The 14,503-nt window shown below is 40.2% G+C and overlaps 1 protein-coding gene across 3 annotated transcripts in view; it reads left to right on the forward strand.

Moving 5' to 3' along the window:
- Positions 1–14,503, forward strand: part of GLRA2 (glycine receptor alpha 2) — a 195,797-nt gene that overhangs the window by 64,562 nt on the left and 116,732 nt on the right. For all 3 annotated transcript variants that reach the window (XM_065900365.1, XM_065900364.1, XM_065900366.1), the window contains exons 5-7: positions 4,366–4,448; positions 7,124–7,261; positions 8,880–9,094. In XM_065900365.1, the coding sequence (XP_065756437.1) occupies positions 4,366–4,448; positions 7,124–7,261; positions 8,880–9,094 (436 nt within the window). The remainder of the gene's footprint in view (positions 1–4,365; positions 4,449–7,123; positions 7,262–8,879; positions 9,095–14,503) is intronic.

Below are 14,503 nucleotides of genomic sequence, written 5' to 3' on the forward strand. Positions count from 1 at the left end.
AGAATTCACTCTCTCAGAAGAGGATGTTGGCAATCTTTGCTTTAAGCAGGAAGATCCCTAATGACAATTTGTAATTCCACCTGAAAATTCGTTTTCTCTTCAAGTGGCTTTTTTTCCCTCAAGAATCTTTTGCTGGGAATGGACTTCCACTTCTAATACTGAGTGCCTTATGAACGAGTAGTTGCTTTGTGAGTCAAGGAACCTCCCGTCCGCCATGACGTTACAAAGTTAAGTGATCAGTTCGCATGCTTCTAGCAATAGGAGAACAGTCCTGGCCGTGGACCCAGCTACCTGAGCAAGGCTCAAGGACAGGTGGACAGGGCTTCCAGGCTTTCTTTCAGCTTGATTTGCCTTATTTCTAGTTCCCACTAGAAATGCTAGCAACTTACAGAAAGGGCCAGGCCAGCTTTCTGGCTTCTTTTGCCAGTCTGGGAATTTGGCAACACCCCGTGGGCTCAGATGACCCTTCTTCTCTTCTAAATCCTCTGTCCTTTCCCACTTCTGCTGAATAAAAGCCTTACGTTCTCCCACAGAGCTTGAGGACGAAGATCCATTCATTTGCTCAACAAATATTTATTGAATACCTCATCTGTTGAAGGCATTATTTTAGATGGTGAAAAAGAGAGAGTTGTAGCCTTTGTGGTTCTTGCATAAGGGAAGAACCTTGCGTAGGAGAGAAATAAGTAAATTTAAAAATATATCTGATTTTAAAAAGTATAACATTAACTCAGTTTACAATGTCTGCATCTATCATTGTTTTAAACTTTAAATAAGGTATAAACCCAAGAGCTGGTTTGATGGCAAGGTGAACTGAATAGGAGAGTAGTAAGGAAGGCGAGGGAGATTTGGGCGGAAGCTGACTTCCTGTGCTTTGTCTTACCCTTTTGCCTTTAAAATCAAAATGTTCACTCAGCCTTCTTACTCTCTATAAAGAAGTAGGGCCTCTATAAGGGAACTTTATTCCTTCCCTTGTGCAAACAGGAGCAGGGGCGCCCTGAATGCACGCATGTCGCCACAGTGACAGTGGGAGATGCGCGACAGTGCTTCAGCGAATGAGTTCTTTAAGAAAAGTCAAATGGAAGATGGGTGGCCTCAGCTCACTGCCTTCACACGCAATGGCCTTAATATTTTAGATGGTGAGGAAGAGGAGAGCAAATCTGACATGCTGTAGGCATTGTCTGCTAGCAAAAAATCTGACTTTCAATAAAAATACTTAATTCTGTGAGACCCCCCCCCCAAAAAAGATGGAGAGCCAGAGTAAAGGGGATAAAAATAGTTCACATTTTAGTATATGTTGTATGTGTCAGTATTATTTGGTGCAATTTCTGCATCTCTGTACAAAATAATATCGTCTCGTTCTTTCCCCAAAACTCATGTTTTTAAATTAAAAGATAGCTTTTAAATAAAGCACTGGTGGTTACTTTTGAAGGTTCTTGACTGAGAAGAGAGCACATGGGAATGTTCTGGGGTGATGGGAATATTCTAAGTCTGGTCTGGGTGCTTGTTAAACAGGTGGGTATAGATGCAAAAAGGTATCACGCTGTAACTTAAGATTTGTGTATTTTTACTGTGTTTAATATATGCTTCAATGAAAAGGAAAAAAATAAGTAAAAGGCAAGTCTGAGTTTTAGGCCTGCGGATGTGTGGTACACTAGACATCATAAATTATGGGCTCTGTTGGCCATGAAAGAACTGATTAGATCTTTCCAATCGCTTCCCATTTGCTCAGCGGATGACGTGATTTAGCAAAGTGGGGAGCTGTTAACTTGCCTCCTTGTTATTGGCACCCATTGAGTTCCCATACAAAACCTACCTAGAAAGGAAATTAGAAAAATAAATAAGGAAGAAGGGAAATACCCACTGAGTTCTCAGCTAAGACAAAATTCAGAGAGAGTTTCAGGCTCATTGGGAATTTCTCTCAGTGGGGTTTTCCATGGCTGTTAATAGTTCTGATCCCAAGAATTCTGGGTCCCTATAGGATTGTTAGATCTGCCGCAAAGGCAGAAATATCACGTCTGAAGCCTCTTCCCCCTAAATAAATGTGAAAAGTTCACAGAAGAATTGTATTCAGCAAACCTATGATTAAGAATACTAAAATTGCGTTGTTTCCGATAGCAAACAAAATACAACTGAATTTCCTGTTGCATGTTTTTAAGCTGTATTCATTTTTGCTATTATTATTTTCTAATTTCTCAAAAGTAAACTTTTCAAAATCATAATGAAATTTCCAGATTTTCTAGTTCTGATTCACTTAAACTATACACATGCCCTCTGATTATTTTTATATGATGGACATATTTTTGTTTGATGTAAGTATTTCCTCTTTAAAAAAATAGAAAAGAATAAATAGATTCTTACTGTGTTAGTAACAGTTTTAAACCCACAGATCCTTTTGAGATTCCCCTCCCTTAATAAAGTGTCAAATTTTTAAAATTTTTTGATTACTAGAGATTTTCATTTTGATTCTTTTACTCTTCCCTTACTTTAAAGAGTTCATGGCATTGATCTCAATGAAATAAAATCTCAAAAAAAAGTCTTTATGCTGGGAAGAAATGTAAATATCTTTAACTATATTTATACTGCTATCTCTAAATGAACTCCACAACTGACAAAAATTATTTTTCCTGTCTAAAATGTTGTTTTAACTCAGAAGTTTAGAACCCAAAACTATTGTTTTTCCTTTAGAAACATGGTATTTGTGTTCTCAGAATAGCTCAGAGAAGGTAGGTACTTTATTTAGCAATGAAATACTGTATGTTTGTGGCAAAATTTTAATATAATTATAATATAGCAAAACATTATTGAATAAAACATAATTTAATAATTTTACCCTCCAGCTATTGTTTAAGGAAAGGCATGTTTAATTACATAAAGACGGACATCTTAGATTAGCCTACACTTGTCAATATAAATAATGCAGAATGAACAGAGTAAAAAAAAATATGCATCATCCCACCAACCAGAACTATCTACTCTTAATATAGTGTTGTGTTTGATTCCAATATTGAAAACATATTTACATAATTGACATTATACTGCACTGTTCTGTATCCTGCTTTTCCCAGTCACTGTTGTATTTTGATGATTTTGAAGATTGTCAGCATGGATTCTTTGTCTAACCTCACTTCAAATCCCAAATCTTTTCTTTCTTTAAAGTAACTGGGCCGCTCTTTTTTTAATTTTGTCTTGGCTTGTATAGAAGGTATAACATGAAGCTGAGAAAGGAAAGAGAAGGGAACCAGGAGGGGAGAGCATGACAGAAAGGGAGAGTTTAGGTAATGGTGTAAAAGTCAGAGGGGTCTATGGATAGAAAAGATGTTTGAGAGAAAATGAACAGAAGTTGGAGCAGTGAACTTCAGAATAACAAGGATTCTAGTATTAGAGCTAGATGGCAATAAGCATCATTTGATCCTACCCCATCATTTGGTGAGGATGCGTGTTTATTGAATTTAAGGTCTTGCTTTGGGGACAGAGACAGTTGGAGGAAGTACTTGAAAGGGAACACAGGTCTGCTGATTCTCAACCTTAATTTCCTCCCTTGCATCTCTGAGGTATAGAAAAACTGAAGAGCAAGAGGTGTGGACCACTTCCTTGAGGACTAAAAAAGGAAATAGTAGAAAAGAGGTGGTGGCTTAATCAATATCCTGATAAAAGACTTGATCAGAGCTGGCTGGAGCTTGGAAAGTTAAGGAAAGGGGGAGCACAGTAGTCCCCCCAGGGTGCAGAGAAGAGAAGACTATGTATTTATACAAGCCACCATCCTCAAATGGTTTTGTTTTTTTTAGATCAAGGATTACCCGCTCCAGACTTGTCAAAATTCCAGAATGAATGCTACAATGTACAACTGACCTATCCATGTAGTTAGCAAATGAAAAGATATTGAAGTTTTTGCCCACCTGATGGAAGGAGAACGAATACTTATCACAATCAATTATGCTTATCACATCATTTATTGTCCTTGAAGCAAAGGCCACCTGTCCAATTCTAAAGCAGTACAAACTTTACGCCTTTTGGACATCAGTGTTTGTAAGAAGAGCCCACGGTTCTTGTTACACTATTTCTCAGTGCTCTTCTTGATTCTAGAATAAACTTGAGACCAGTGCCACTGGGGAGATGAGACTCAGAGGCTGGAAGATGGGAAATGGAGAGTAAGGGGTTACAGCAAAATTGTATAGTACTTTAAAAATTTACCAATGACTACTGTTCATTTGAAAATTAGAAAGCATTTTCCTGAGTGAGAGCTGAGACTTCATTACTTGAATCAGTGTCACTCTGCTTAATGCAAAATGTGTTTTTGGTTTGCTTCTCAAGAACCAGACCTCAAAAATTAAAAACTTGTTTTAAAATTTTGTTTTCTCTGCTAAGGCTCACCTTGACCTTATCCTGTCCCATGGACTTGAAGAATTTTCCAATGGATGTCCAGACGTGTACAATGCAGCTGGAGAGTTGTAAGTCACTACTACTGAAATGACCACCTGCTTGTTTTAACCAATGACCTGGTTCTTTCAATGTGCCATTAAGGAGAAAAAACCCGTAAGACTCATTCTCTACGTATTTAACAACTCCCGAGGTCCTTAAGGGAAGGACGAGCAAAAGTGAATGTGTGTGCATGTCTTATATCCAGTAGAGAGAAGACCATTTTTCAAGGTAAAATGCCAAATAACTTGCCCTTCCTCAAAAAATGAGCCTGATTTAGTAAGCTTTTCTTTGAAATGAAAATGTCTCCTGGGAAAATCAAGATTATTAGTCATTTAACCTCTATAATGAATCACATTCTAGTCAGAAACTTGTATCTCCTTCTATCGCATGCTTGTATAGACCTTCACCCCAAAGGAATTTTGGCAGGAAGCGCTAATTGATTTGAGGACAAGATGCAGGGGCCTTAGCCAGAGGAGGAAACAAAAATGAGTGGCATGAGACGATAAGGAATAAAGGCATCTCCCTTAGATGGGCAATGGATATCCAAAGGCCAGGGGAAGGGAATAGGAAAATGCTACTACTTTGTCCCCTTTATGTCATGGCCCTGACGCCACTGAAATCTTTGACATGTGCCGTAAGTTGCTGATGCCTCCAAGGTAATGGGATTTTTAGACAGGAGACATGAAATGTTTCCTGGCTTGCTCTGTCAGTTCCTCTGTTTGTAAAATGCAGAGAATAATAAGTGCTACTGACCTACAGGGGTGTTAGGAGATTTAATGAGGCAGGGGCAAGAAAATACTTTTAACTTCTTGGTTTAGAAAAATAACAAATGTAAAAAGACATATCAACTATTATTAAAAGAGGCGGTGACAGGGTTTCCTTCTGATCATTTAAAATCACTGTAGACTTCCCTTGAAACTTCCTACAGAAATAAACAAAATAATGAAGCATCTTTGTTTGAAGAATTTGTCAGGAATAAAATGAGAATTTCTGGCTTACAATAGGCTTTATGTATTCATATTTTCCCTATCGCCCCTTCTCTTGAGAAGACAGTTAAGAAAAACTTTTTCCTACATAATGATTCCTTCTCTGTGACTTCTCTACTGCTCCCAACTCTCTCCTGACTCAACCCAACACTTAGTTTCTCTATAAAACAGCAACCATAGCTGTCATCTGAGGCTCCTCCAAGGCTTAAAAACTCCAATTAGTAAATATGCTTGGCCCTTGCAGGACCTAGAAGTAATGAAATGAAAGAAGCAGTGATGTGTTTACCACTGACTTTGACTGTGAAGGGTGGGAATTGCTCTCTACTTTTCTACCCTCATATCACGTCCTCCTTCCCCACATCTTTACCTCTTCTGTTTGTCCCCAGCTGGGGTTTCCAGGTGGCTGACAAGGACTATTATTGTAGCGGTCAGCAAGAAGCTGACCAGACAAGAACAGGGGGTGTTTGGCAAGTTTCTAGTATTTGGTGGAGATACTCAAGAAGGGCTCATGCAGCACTGATGTGGAAGACATAGGGTTGGCCATTCTCTCTGTGGACCATCAATGCTTATACGAAGTCCCCTTTGTGATTCCTTGCTTGTTCTTATTTTCTGGCTTTGAATGGAAAAGGTGGCCCAAAGAAAGAGGAAAGTAGATTCCAATTAACTTTGCCATTGATTTCTGGGTAGCTTTGGTGAGTCACTACCTTGCAGTAAACAAGAATAAGAATCTATAAACTTAATAAACTTGCTGAGGTTACCGGCCAGCCAAAACCTCACATAATAACCCTTGTCCTCCTCAATCTCCTTTAAGAGTTCCAATATCACAAATAAAGAAAGAAGGGGGAGAACTGATGCCTGAAAAAAGAGTAGCCTTCATTTTTCCGGGGTGTAAAAAACCCAGAAGCCCTTGACATAATGACCTAGTTAGCAGGAGCTTGGAGGCTAAGTGCTAACTTCGGTTTACTAAACTGGTAAAAAAGTCATATAACAATATGACTTTATATAACAGAGAATCTGTTTTACTCCATATTAATCATTGTGATGTGTGGGCCCCTTTAGCAAGACACCAGCACAAATGAATATGCTTGATTTGCATATCCCACAGCTTCCTCTTAGGTTACCTGCCTATAGCCTTCCCCGCTTGCTAAAGTAACTGAGGATTGACCATAATGACTTGAACATAAACTTTCTCAAAACAAAGCTAATAGACCCTAGGAGAGGGGCCAAGTTTGCAATGGAAATATTTTAAGCAGGCCTGTGATAAATCCATTCTCTTTTTTTTTTTAAAAAAACGGAATGCCTTTTCATTTGAAATACTAAGACTGGTGCCATGAACTGCATTGTCTTAATGGATATCCACAGACACAGCTCTTTAAAGTAAAGACAATCTTCAAAGGATTTTTGTTTGTTTACTTGTTTGTTCTTCAGAAACATTTAGTGGATAGAGTGGGCAGAAGAAAAATGGACTTTATAAGTTCCATTCTCCCATTACACAGAAGAAAAAATCATTCAGACATAGCTTGTTGTCTTCCATTTCTTTGGCTCCAATGACATGTAGTTGTCGTGATGATTGCAGCTCTTTTATTAAAAAATGCTCTTGAATTGATCGAGCATATGTCGCTTTAGATGATGTCCTTGTTTGTTTCTTTACGTGGCTAGACTTTCAAGCTTTCTTGGAAAGATGCATTCAATTTTTTACTATGATTTGTTTACTCCAGTTGGGTACACGATGAATGACCTGATATTTGAGTGGTTAAGTGACGGTCCAGTTCAAGTTGCTGAAGGATTGACACTGCCTCAGTTCATTTTGAAAGAAGAGAAGGAGCTCGGCTACTGCACAAAGCACTACAACACTGGTAAGTTTCCTTTGAGCTGCTAAACCCAAGTGGGCTCCATCTGCCGCTTGGAGTATATATCCCATCACCTTAATTGCCGCATATTTACCAAGAAAGTGGAGCTATGAGGCACTGTCCTGGGCTTGGGTCAAAATGCCCTCAACACATAAGATGCCTATATCCTTTCGAACAGGTCAGGGAGCCCAACAGATAATTTTTCCAAAAGAGAGAGAGAAGGAAAGAGATTTGGGGATCTTTTGCTGCTCTCTTGCTGACCATCTACGATCAAATGAGTCCGAGGAAAAGTGTATGAGACCTTGTAAATGGTGCAGGAAGTGTATGAATTCTCGCCCATTCCCAGCATCCATTCTTGACGTTAGCTCCCCGGGTCAATTTGCACTCTCTGCCTTAGTGGAAGACAGAAATAATAACACAGGTCTTTGCAAACCCAGAAATACAGCTGTTGTACTCTCCAGTCCTATAGACAGCGTGCATGAAAATCAGCTTGCGGGGAGTCAGCTGGCTCTAAAGTCACGCATTGTCTGTGGTGCTGACAGACACATGGGTCAGGGGGAGAATGTGAGGTAGTAGCAACAAGTGGGCATCTGTTGTTCCCCGGAAGATTATGCCCGCCGAGTAAAGCTGATGGCCTTTCCTATGAACGTCCTCGTCTGTGACGCCACACAGCTGATCAAGGAAAGGCAGTCGAGACATGATGGTTTGTTCAGTGACTGCTCTGGTCCATGAACACTTGTTCCAGAAGTCAACAGTGCTTCCTATGAAATAACTAAAACCGGACTCTAAGGTGTCCTTCCCGGCCAAGAAGAACCCAACCCTACCTCATAATTTGTGTGAGCTAAGCCGAATTACCTTCTGTGTTTCTAACTCCAAGCCAATTAAAGAGGAAGGAAAGGGGGAAGGGGCAGGAACATCGGTCTCTTAATAGTATGTCACAAGCTTTAATATCTTTCTATGCACGCTATTTTATAGGCAATGCAACACTGTAAACAGATTCTAGGAATATTCTACGTGTCCTCAAGCAATTACCCAGGAGGTTATGAAATTTTTACAGTGACTAGATTATATTCATGGTTTCTACAAATGTATATTTTTTCTTTTGCTATTGGTAACACAAAGATAGATACACAATTATCCAAATCCTTTAGGAGCCCCGTGTGAACTTTACTACTTAGGAAGGAATGGTTTCAACTATTTCATATTATATGTTATATATCATATGCTGTGTAGTATATGCTATACATATATGTTGTAGGTTATATGTTATAGCCTATATATTACATACTATAAGCCCCACAAAACATGAATATTTTCTTTCCAATGGATAGTCTAGAAAATTCTGAAGCTCTGTCTAAATAATCAGGCTGCAACAAGCACAGATTTGAAAATTAAATATGCCACATGGTTTTGGTCCAGTGACTCTTTAGATCACTCGTTCTCACACTGTCATTTCCGTTACGGGTTGAGTTGGAAAAGAGTTGAATTGGGTGTGTAGTGTCAGCGTTTTGTGCAATCTTTCAAATCCATCGCTAATGCTCCTTTTTAATAAAAACAAAATGGGAGGCTGGAATGGGAAAGATAAATTCAAATTGGATTTTAAATCATCACTTCCTGTTTCCAGGAAAGTTTACCTGCATCGAGGTTAAGTTTCACCTGGAACGCCAGATGGGATATTACTTGATCCAGATGTATATCCCCAGTCTGTTGATAGTCATTTTGTCCTGGGTCTCTTTTTGGATAAACATGGATGCAGCCCCTGCCAGAGTTGCACTGGGCATCACGACAGTCTTAACGATGACCACCCAGAGTTCAGGCTCCAGGGCATCTCTGCCAAAGGTAAGAAATCTCCTCACTTGACAACAAGTGACCTGAGAGGTTTGTCAAAGGTCTTACGGGCTGGAGAATTCTGTGAAGACAGAAATGTTTGCTACCCTGCGGCACTGTTGGAGATGCAAATACAGTAAGAAGAGAATGGAAAGCTGAGTTTGAGAGTTAGAGCTCTGAGGACATGGGGGATCTTCATAATCAGATCAATTAGGGGAAAGGAGATTCAGGGTTGAGAGAGAAGAGGAATGAGTGGAGGCAGAAACATGTCTCAGGAATTCTAAGAAGCCCTCGAGTACGTTTGACCTCATGTTGTTTATGAGGCATGAAGCTTGCAAGAACTGGAGTAAGACTGATGCAACTTACGTTGTATTGTCAAGTAGTTACTGGGGAAGCTATTGTGATTCACGTGCTCAGTGAAGTCATTTACAGTAATAGAAGAGTGACTTAAGCTCCTGCAAATTTACAGAAAAGCCATATGCGATGAGTATGCATAAGAAATAAAGGTGCAGTATCAGGGTGCGTCAAATCAGACACACGGGTGTTTGCTATGCCTTAATTTACCTTCATGGCTAATAACACTACTATTTTGAGTGACACAGTTACCTAGAGAACAGTGGACTCACTGAAGATGGTGAAAATTCTGGCTACTGTGGCAGGTTGACAGAGAAGTGTGGAGTGGATACTGGGGACAGAAGGACATTTTGTAGCACCCTGAATAAGAAATCATAATGGCTACATAATCTCTTTTTATGTAAGAGCGGCCCTCTGCATTTGTAAATATTGCTTAAGCAAGTAATGATAAATGTTCTGCTTGTGAAATGCCCCAGCACCCCAAAATGTGCCTATGTGTACTTCCCCCTTTCACTGAGTACATTGAGCCATTAGCCTCAATTTTCCAGGAATCTGAGTTCAATTAGTATTCAGTATACACTGTCTCATACTGATTTAGCAGTCCCTCCAAAACTCAGTTCCAGAAAATAACTGAGATGTAATCCCCTATCTTGGCTGGCTTGGGCTTATGTTCAGTTGTGCTGCAACTGACATGACGAGAAATATTATATAATGCTCCACATTATCTCCTATGTTGGAAGATAAGATGACGTACAGAAGAGGCCTGTGGCTATAATGGAGTGGGGTTGAATAGTGGGAAAATAGTTATACAAATTTTTCAAGTTCCATGCCTCCAAAGATAAGCATTAGATTTTGTATGCTAATAGAGAAAGGAATAGATCTGTCTCCGATACTTTTTTACTTTCTAGAATAACAAATAGTACGAAATACCTGTGTCATATTTCTGTTGCAATACAGATGTCAAAAATGGTAACAGCTTTTTTTTCCCGCTACGTAATCACAAATCAATATTGCCTAATACAAATTCTAATCCCCTCTGTACCTCCTTCCAAACAGGTTCATTTGATTATATCCCGTTATTTATCAGCTACTGCTATCACTGTAATGCCAGGACATTAAACACTAGGACACACAAATATATTTTACATTTTACTAGACAGCTAAAGTACTGGTGGCACACTGCAAGCAGATAATGTGAAAACATAAGACATTTAGCCTCCAACTACTCATTGCTGCCAAAAGAATAGTCATTTATTTTCAAAATGAGAGCTTGAGGTTTTTTACAAATTTGTTATTCATTCTTATTAGCCATTGTGATTTTACATGGTCAAAACTATTGTTAAAAAGGAGATCAATCAAGACGGTAGAATAGGAAGACATGGAAGTTACCTCCCCCCATGAACACATCAAAAATATATCTACATATGGAACAATTCTCATTGAAAACTGACTGGAAACTGGCAGAAAGACTCCTGTACAACCAAGGCTATAAGAAAGATACATATGGAATTGGGTAGGAAGGGAAGAAAAGCAATCAGGTCAGGACCTATGCCCCTGGGAGGGGACTCAGAGGAAAAGGGAGAACACATGAACAGACGCCCGCCTTGGGGAGTGAGCAGTGAGAACCACAATTGGAAGCCCCAGTCCTGGCATCCTACACAGGGAAGACAAGCCCCCTTGGCTGCTTGAAGGACCACTGGGACTAACAGGAGGGCTGGGGGAAGCCTGGACCCCGCTCCTGAGGAACATGCATGTGCACGAGGGCTTGTGCACTGGCTTACTCCTGGGGCAGGGCAGAGAGGGTGGTGAGAGGACTGCTCCAGTGGCTGCCAAGTTTCCCACAACTGCCTCGGTGCATGCTCCAACAAAGCTTACTCCACGTCGCAGTGTGGTATGGAATCTAGGGCTGCCACAACCAGAGAAAAAAACTTGGTTGTGGGATGCAGAGATGACCCAGTCCCAGGGCAGAGCCTGGGTAAGGCGGCAGTAGCCAGTGTTGGCACTCACTCAAACGTCATATCAGAAGCAGCCCAGAACTCTGATGATGGCCACTCCACCACAGCTTACCCTAATACACAAAGAGAGTCCACACCGGCCCCGCCTGCCCTGCAGTGCAGCTCCACAAAAGCGCAGGGATGGCAGAGACTGGGGGAAGTGATTAGCAGTGATGGACAAAGGGGACTTGGACCCGAGGCTGCATGTGAGCAGGTCGAGGGAAACAACTGCTGGCACCTGTACTGGCAGCACATCGGAGACAGCTCAGAAATCTGTCTGTGGCAAAAATGAGCCGAGACTCCACACGGGCCTCCCTTGCCTCAGCAATCCCCAGCTCTGGGGCAAAGGTCCCAGGGCTAGAGAAGGGGAAAGCAGACACTTAAAGGGAACAGAGCCAGATCAAGCCCAACCCTCAGGGCTTCTACTCCAGCAACTTGGAGGGCAGTGATGGCCACTGAGCAGAAGGGAAGTCCCACCCTACACCCGGCTACAACTCTAGCCCCTCCATCTTCAGCCTCATGTCCTACCAAGGTGATAGCTAACAGCACATCCTGAGGAAAGACCTGGCTTATGTCCACATCAAATCTGCTCTCCCACCAAAGGCGTTAGGCACATACAGTCTATAATATGAACACCCCTTCCAGACTGGAATAGATAACTGTTTCATTTAAATCCATAGAGGCAAAGAAAGTTAAGCAAACTAATAAGGCAGACGAGCTACTCTCAGCTGAAACAGCAAGAGAAAACCACTGGAAATACATAATTAAACAGAAATAAATAAAAACCAGATAAAGAATTCAAAGCATTGCTAATAAGAATGTTAATTGAATTAGGGAAAAGAATAGATGAACAGAGTGAGAATGTTAACAAGGAACAAGAAAATATTTTAAAAACCCCAATCAGAAATAATGAATTCAATAAGGAATGAATAGCAGACTAAATGACACAGAAGAACACATAAGTGATCTCGAAAATAGAGTAATGGAAACCACCCAATCAGAAAAGCAAAAAGAAAAACAAATTTAAAAAAATGACAACAGTTTATGAGATCTCTGACATAACATTAAGTGTACCAGTATTCAAATTATAGGGGCCCCAGAAGAAGAGAGAGAGAAGGGAATTGAAAATGTATTTGAGAAAATTATGGCTAAAGACTTCCCAAACCAGTGAAAAAGGAAACAAATGGCCAGGTACAGGAAGCACAGAGGGTCCCAAACAGTATAAACCCAGACAGACATATCATAATTAAAATGGTAAAGCTTAAAGATAAAGAGAACTTTAAAGGCAGCAAGATAAAAACAGAGCCATATACAAGGGAACCCCCATAAGGCTATCAGCTGATTTTTCTGCAGAAATTCTGCAGGTCAGAGGGAATGGCATGATATATTCAAAGTGCTGAAAGGGAAAAACCTGCAACCCAGGATACTACCCAGCAAGACTGTCATTTAGAATCCAAGGAGAGGTAAAAACTTCTTGGTAAAGCAAAAACTAAAAGAGCTCATCAATACTAAACCTACCATAAAGGAAATGTTAAAGGGTCTTCTCTAAGTGGAAAAAAGTAAGAATCCATAGGAAATGGAAAATCCAAAAAGAAAAGGCAAATATATACTAAGGACTAAGGATCTACCACTTAAATAAGCCAGTACAAATATTAAAAGACAAAAAATTGTAAAAGCAACTATAACTACAATAAACAGTTAAGGGATAAACATGAAGATGTAAAATATGACATTAAAAACACAAAAGTTTCGGGAGGGGTGTAAAAAAATGTATATCTTTTATGAATGGATAAAGAAGATGTGGCACATATATACAATGGAATATTAGCCATAAAAAGAAACGAAATTGAACTATTTGTACTGAGGTGGTTGGACCTAGAGTCTGTCATACAGAGCGAAGTAAGTCAGAAAGAGTAAAACAAATACCATATGCTAACACATATATATGGAATCTAAAAAAAAAAAAAAAAAAAAAGGTCTGATGAACCTAGGGGCAGGACAGGAATAAAGATGCAGATGAACAGAATGGACTTGAGGATATGGGGAGGGGGAAGGCTAAGCTGGGACAAAGTGAGAAAGTAACACTGACATATATACACTACCAAACGTAAAATAGATAGCTAGTGGGAAGCAGTCGCATAGCACAGGGAGATCAGCTCAGTGCTTTGTGACCGCCTGGAGGGGTGGGATAGGGAGGGTGGGAGGGAGGGAGACGCAAGAGGGAGGGGATATGGGGATATATGTATACATATAGCTGGTTCACTTTGTTATACAGCAGAAAGTCACACAATATTGTAAAGCAATTATATGCCAATAAAAATGTTTTTAAAATGTAGATCTTTTAAAATGTGTTTGAACATAAATGACTATCAGTTTAAAACAAGTAGATATAGTTACAGTTCAATATATATGAACCCCATGACAACCACAAATCGAAAACCTGCAATAGATACACAAAAACTAAAAAGAAAGGCACATGAGCATACTAAAGAATATCACCAAACTACAGGGGAAGAAACAAAAAGAAGAAGAAATGAACAGAGAAAAACTATTAAAAAAACCAGAAAACAAGTAATAAAATGGCAATCAGTTCATACCTATCAATAATTACCCTAAACATGAATAGACTAAATGCTTCAATCAAAAGACATAGGGTGGGGACTTCCCTGGTGGTGAGGTGGTTAAGAATCTGCCTGCCGATGCAGGGGACACAGCTTCCAGCCCTGGTCCGGGAAGATCCCACGTGCTGCGAAGCAACTAAGCCTGTGCACCACAACTACTGAGCCTGCGCTCTAGAGCCCGCGAGCCACAACTACTGAGCCCATGTGCTGCAACAACTGAAGCCCATGCACCTACAGCCCATGCTCCGCAACAAGAGAAGCCACCACAACGAGAAGCCTGCGCACTGCAACAAAGAGCAGCCCTCAGTTGTTGCAACTAGAGAAAGCCCGCGCACAGCAATGAAGACCCAACACAGCCAAAAATAAATTAAAAAACAAATTTATAAATAAAAAAAGACATAGGGTGGCTGATTGTATTAAAAAAAAAAGACCTATCTATATGCTGCCTACGA

Source organism: Phocoena phocoena, chromosome X, assembly GCF_963924675.1.
Source record: "Phocoena phocoena chromosome X, mPhoPho1.1, whole genome shotgun sequence".
NCBI lineage: Eukaryota > Metazoa > Chordata > Mammalia > Artiodactyla > Phocoenidae > Phocoena > Phocoena phocoena.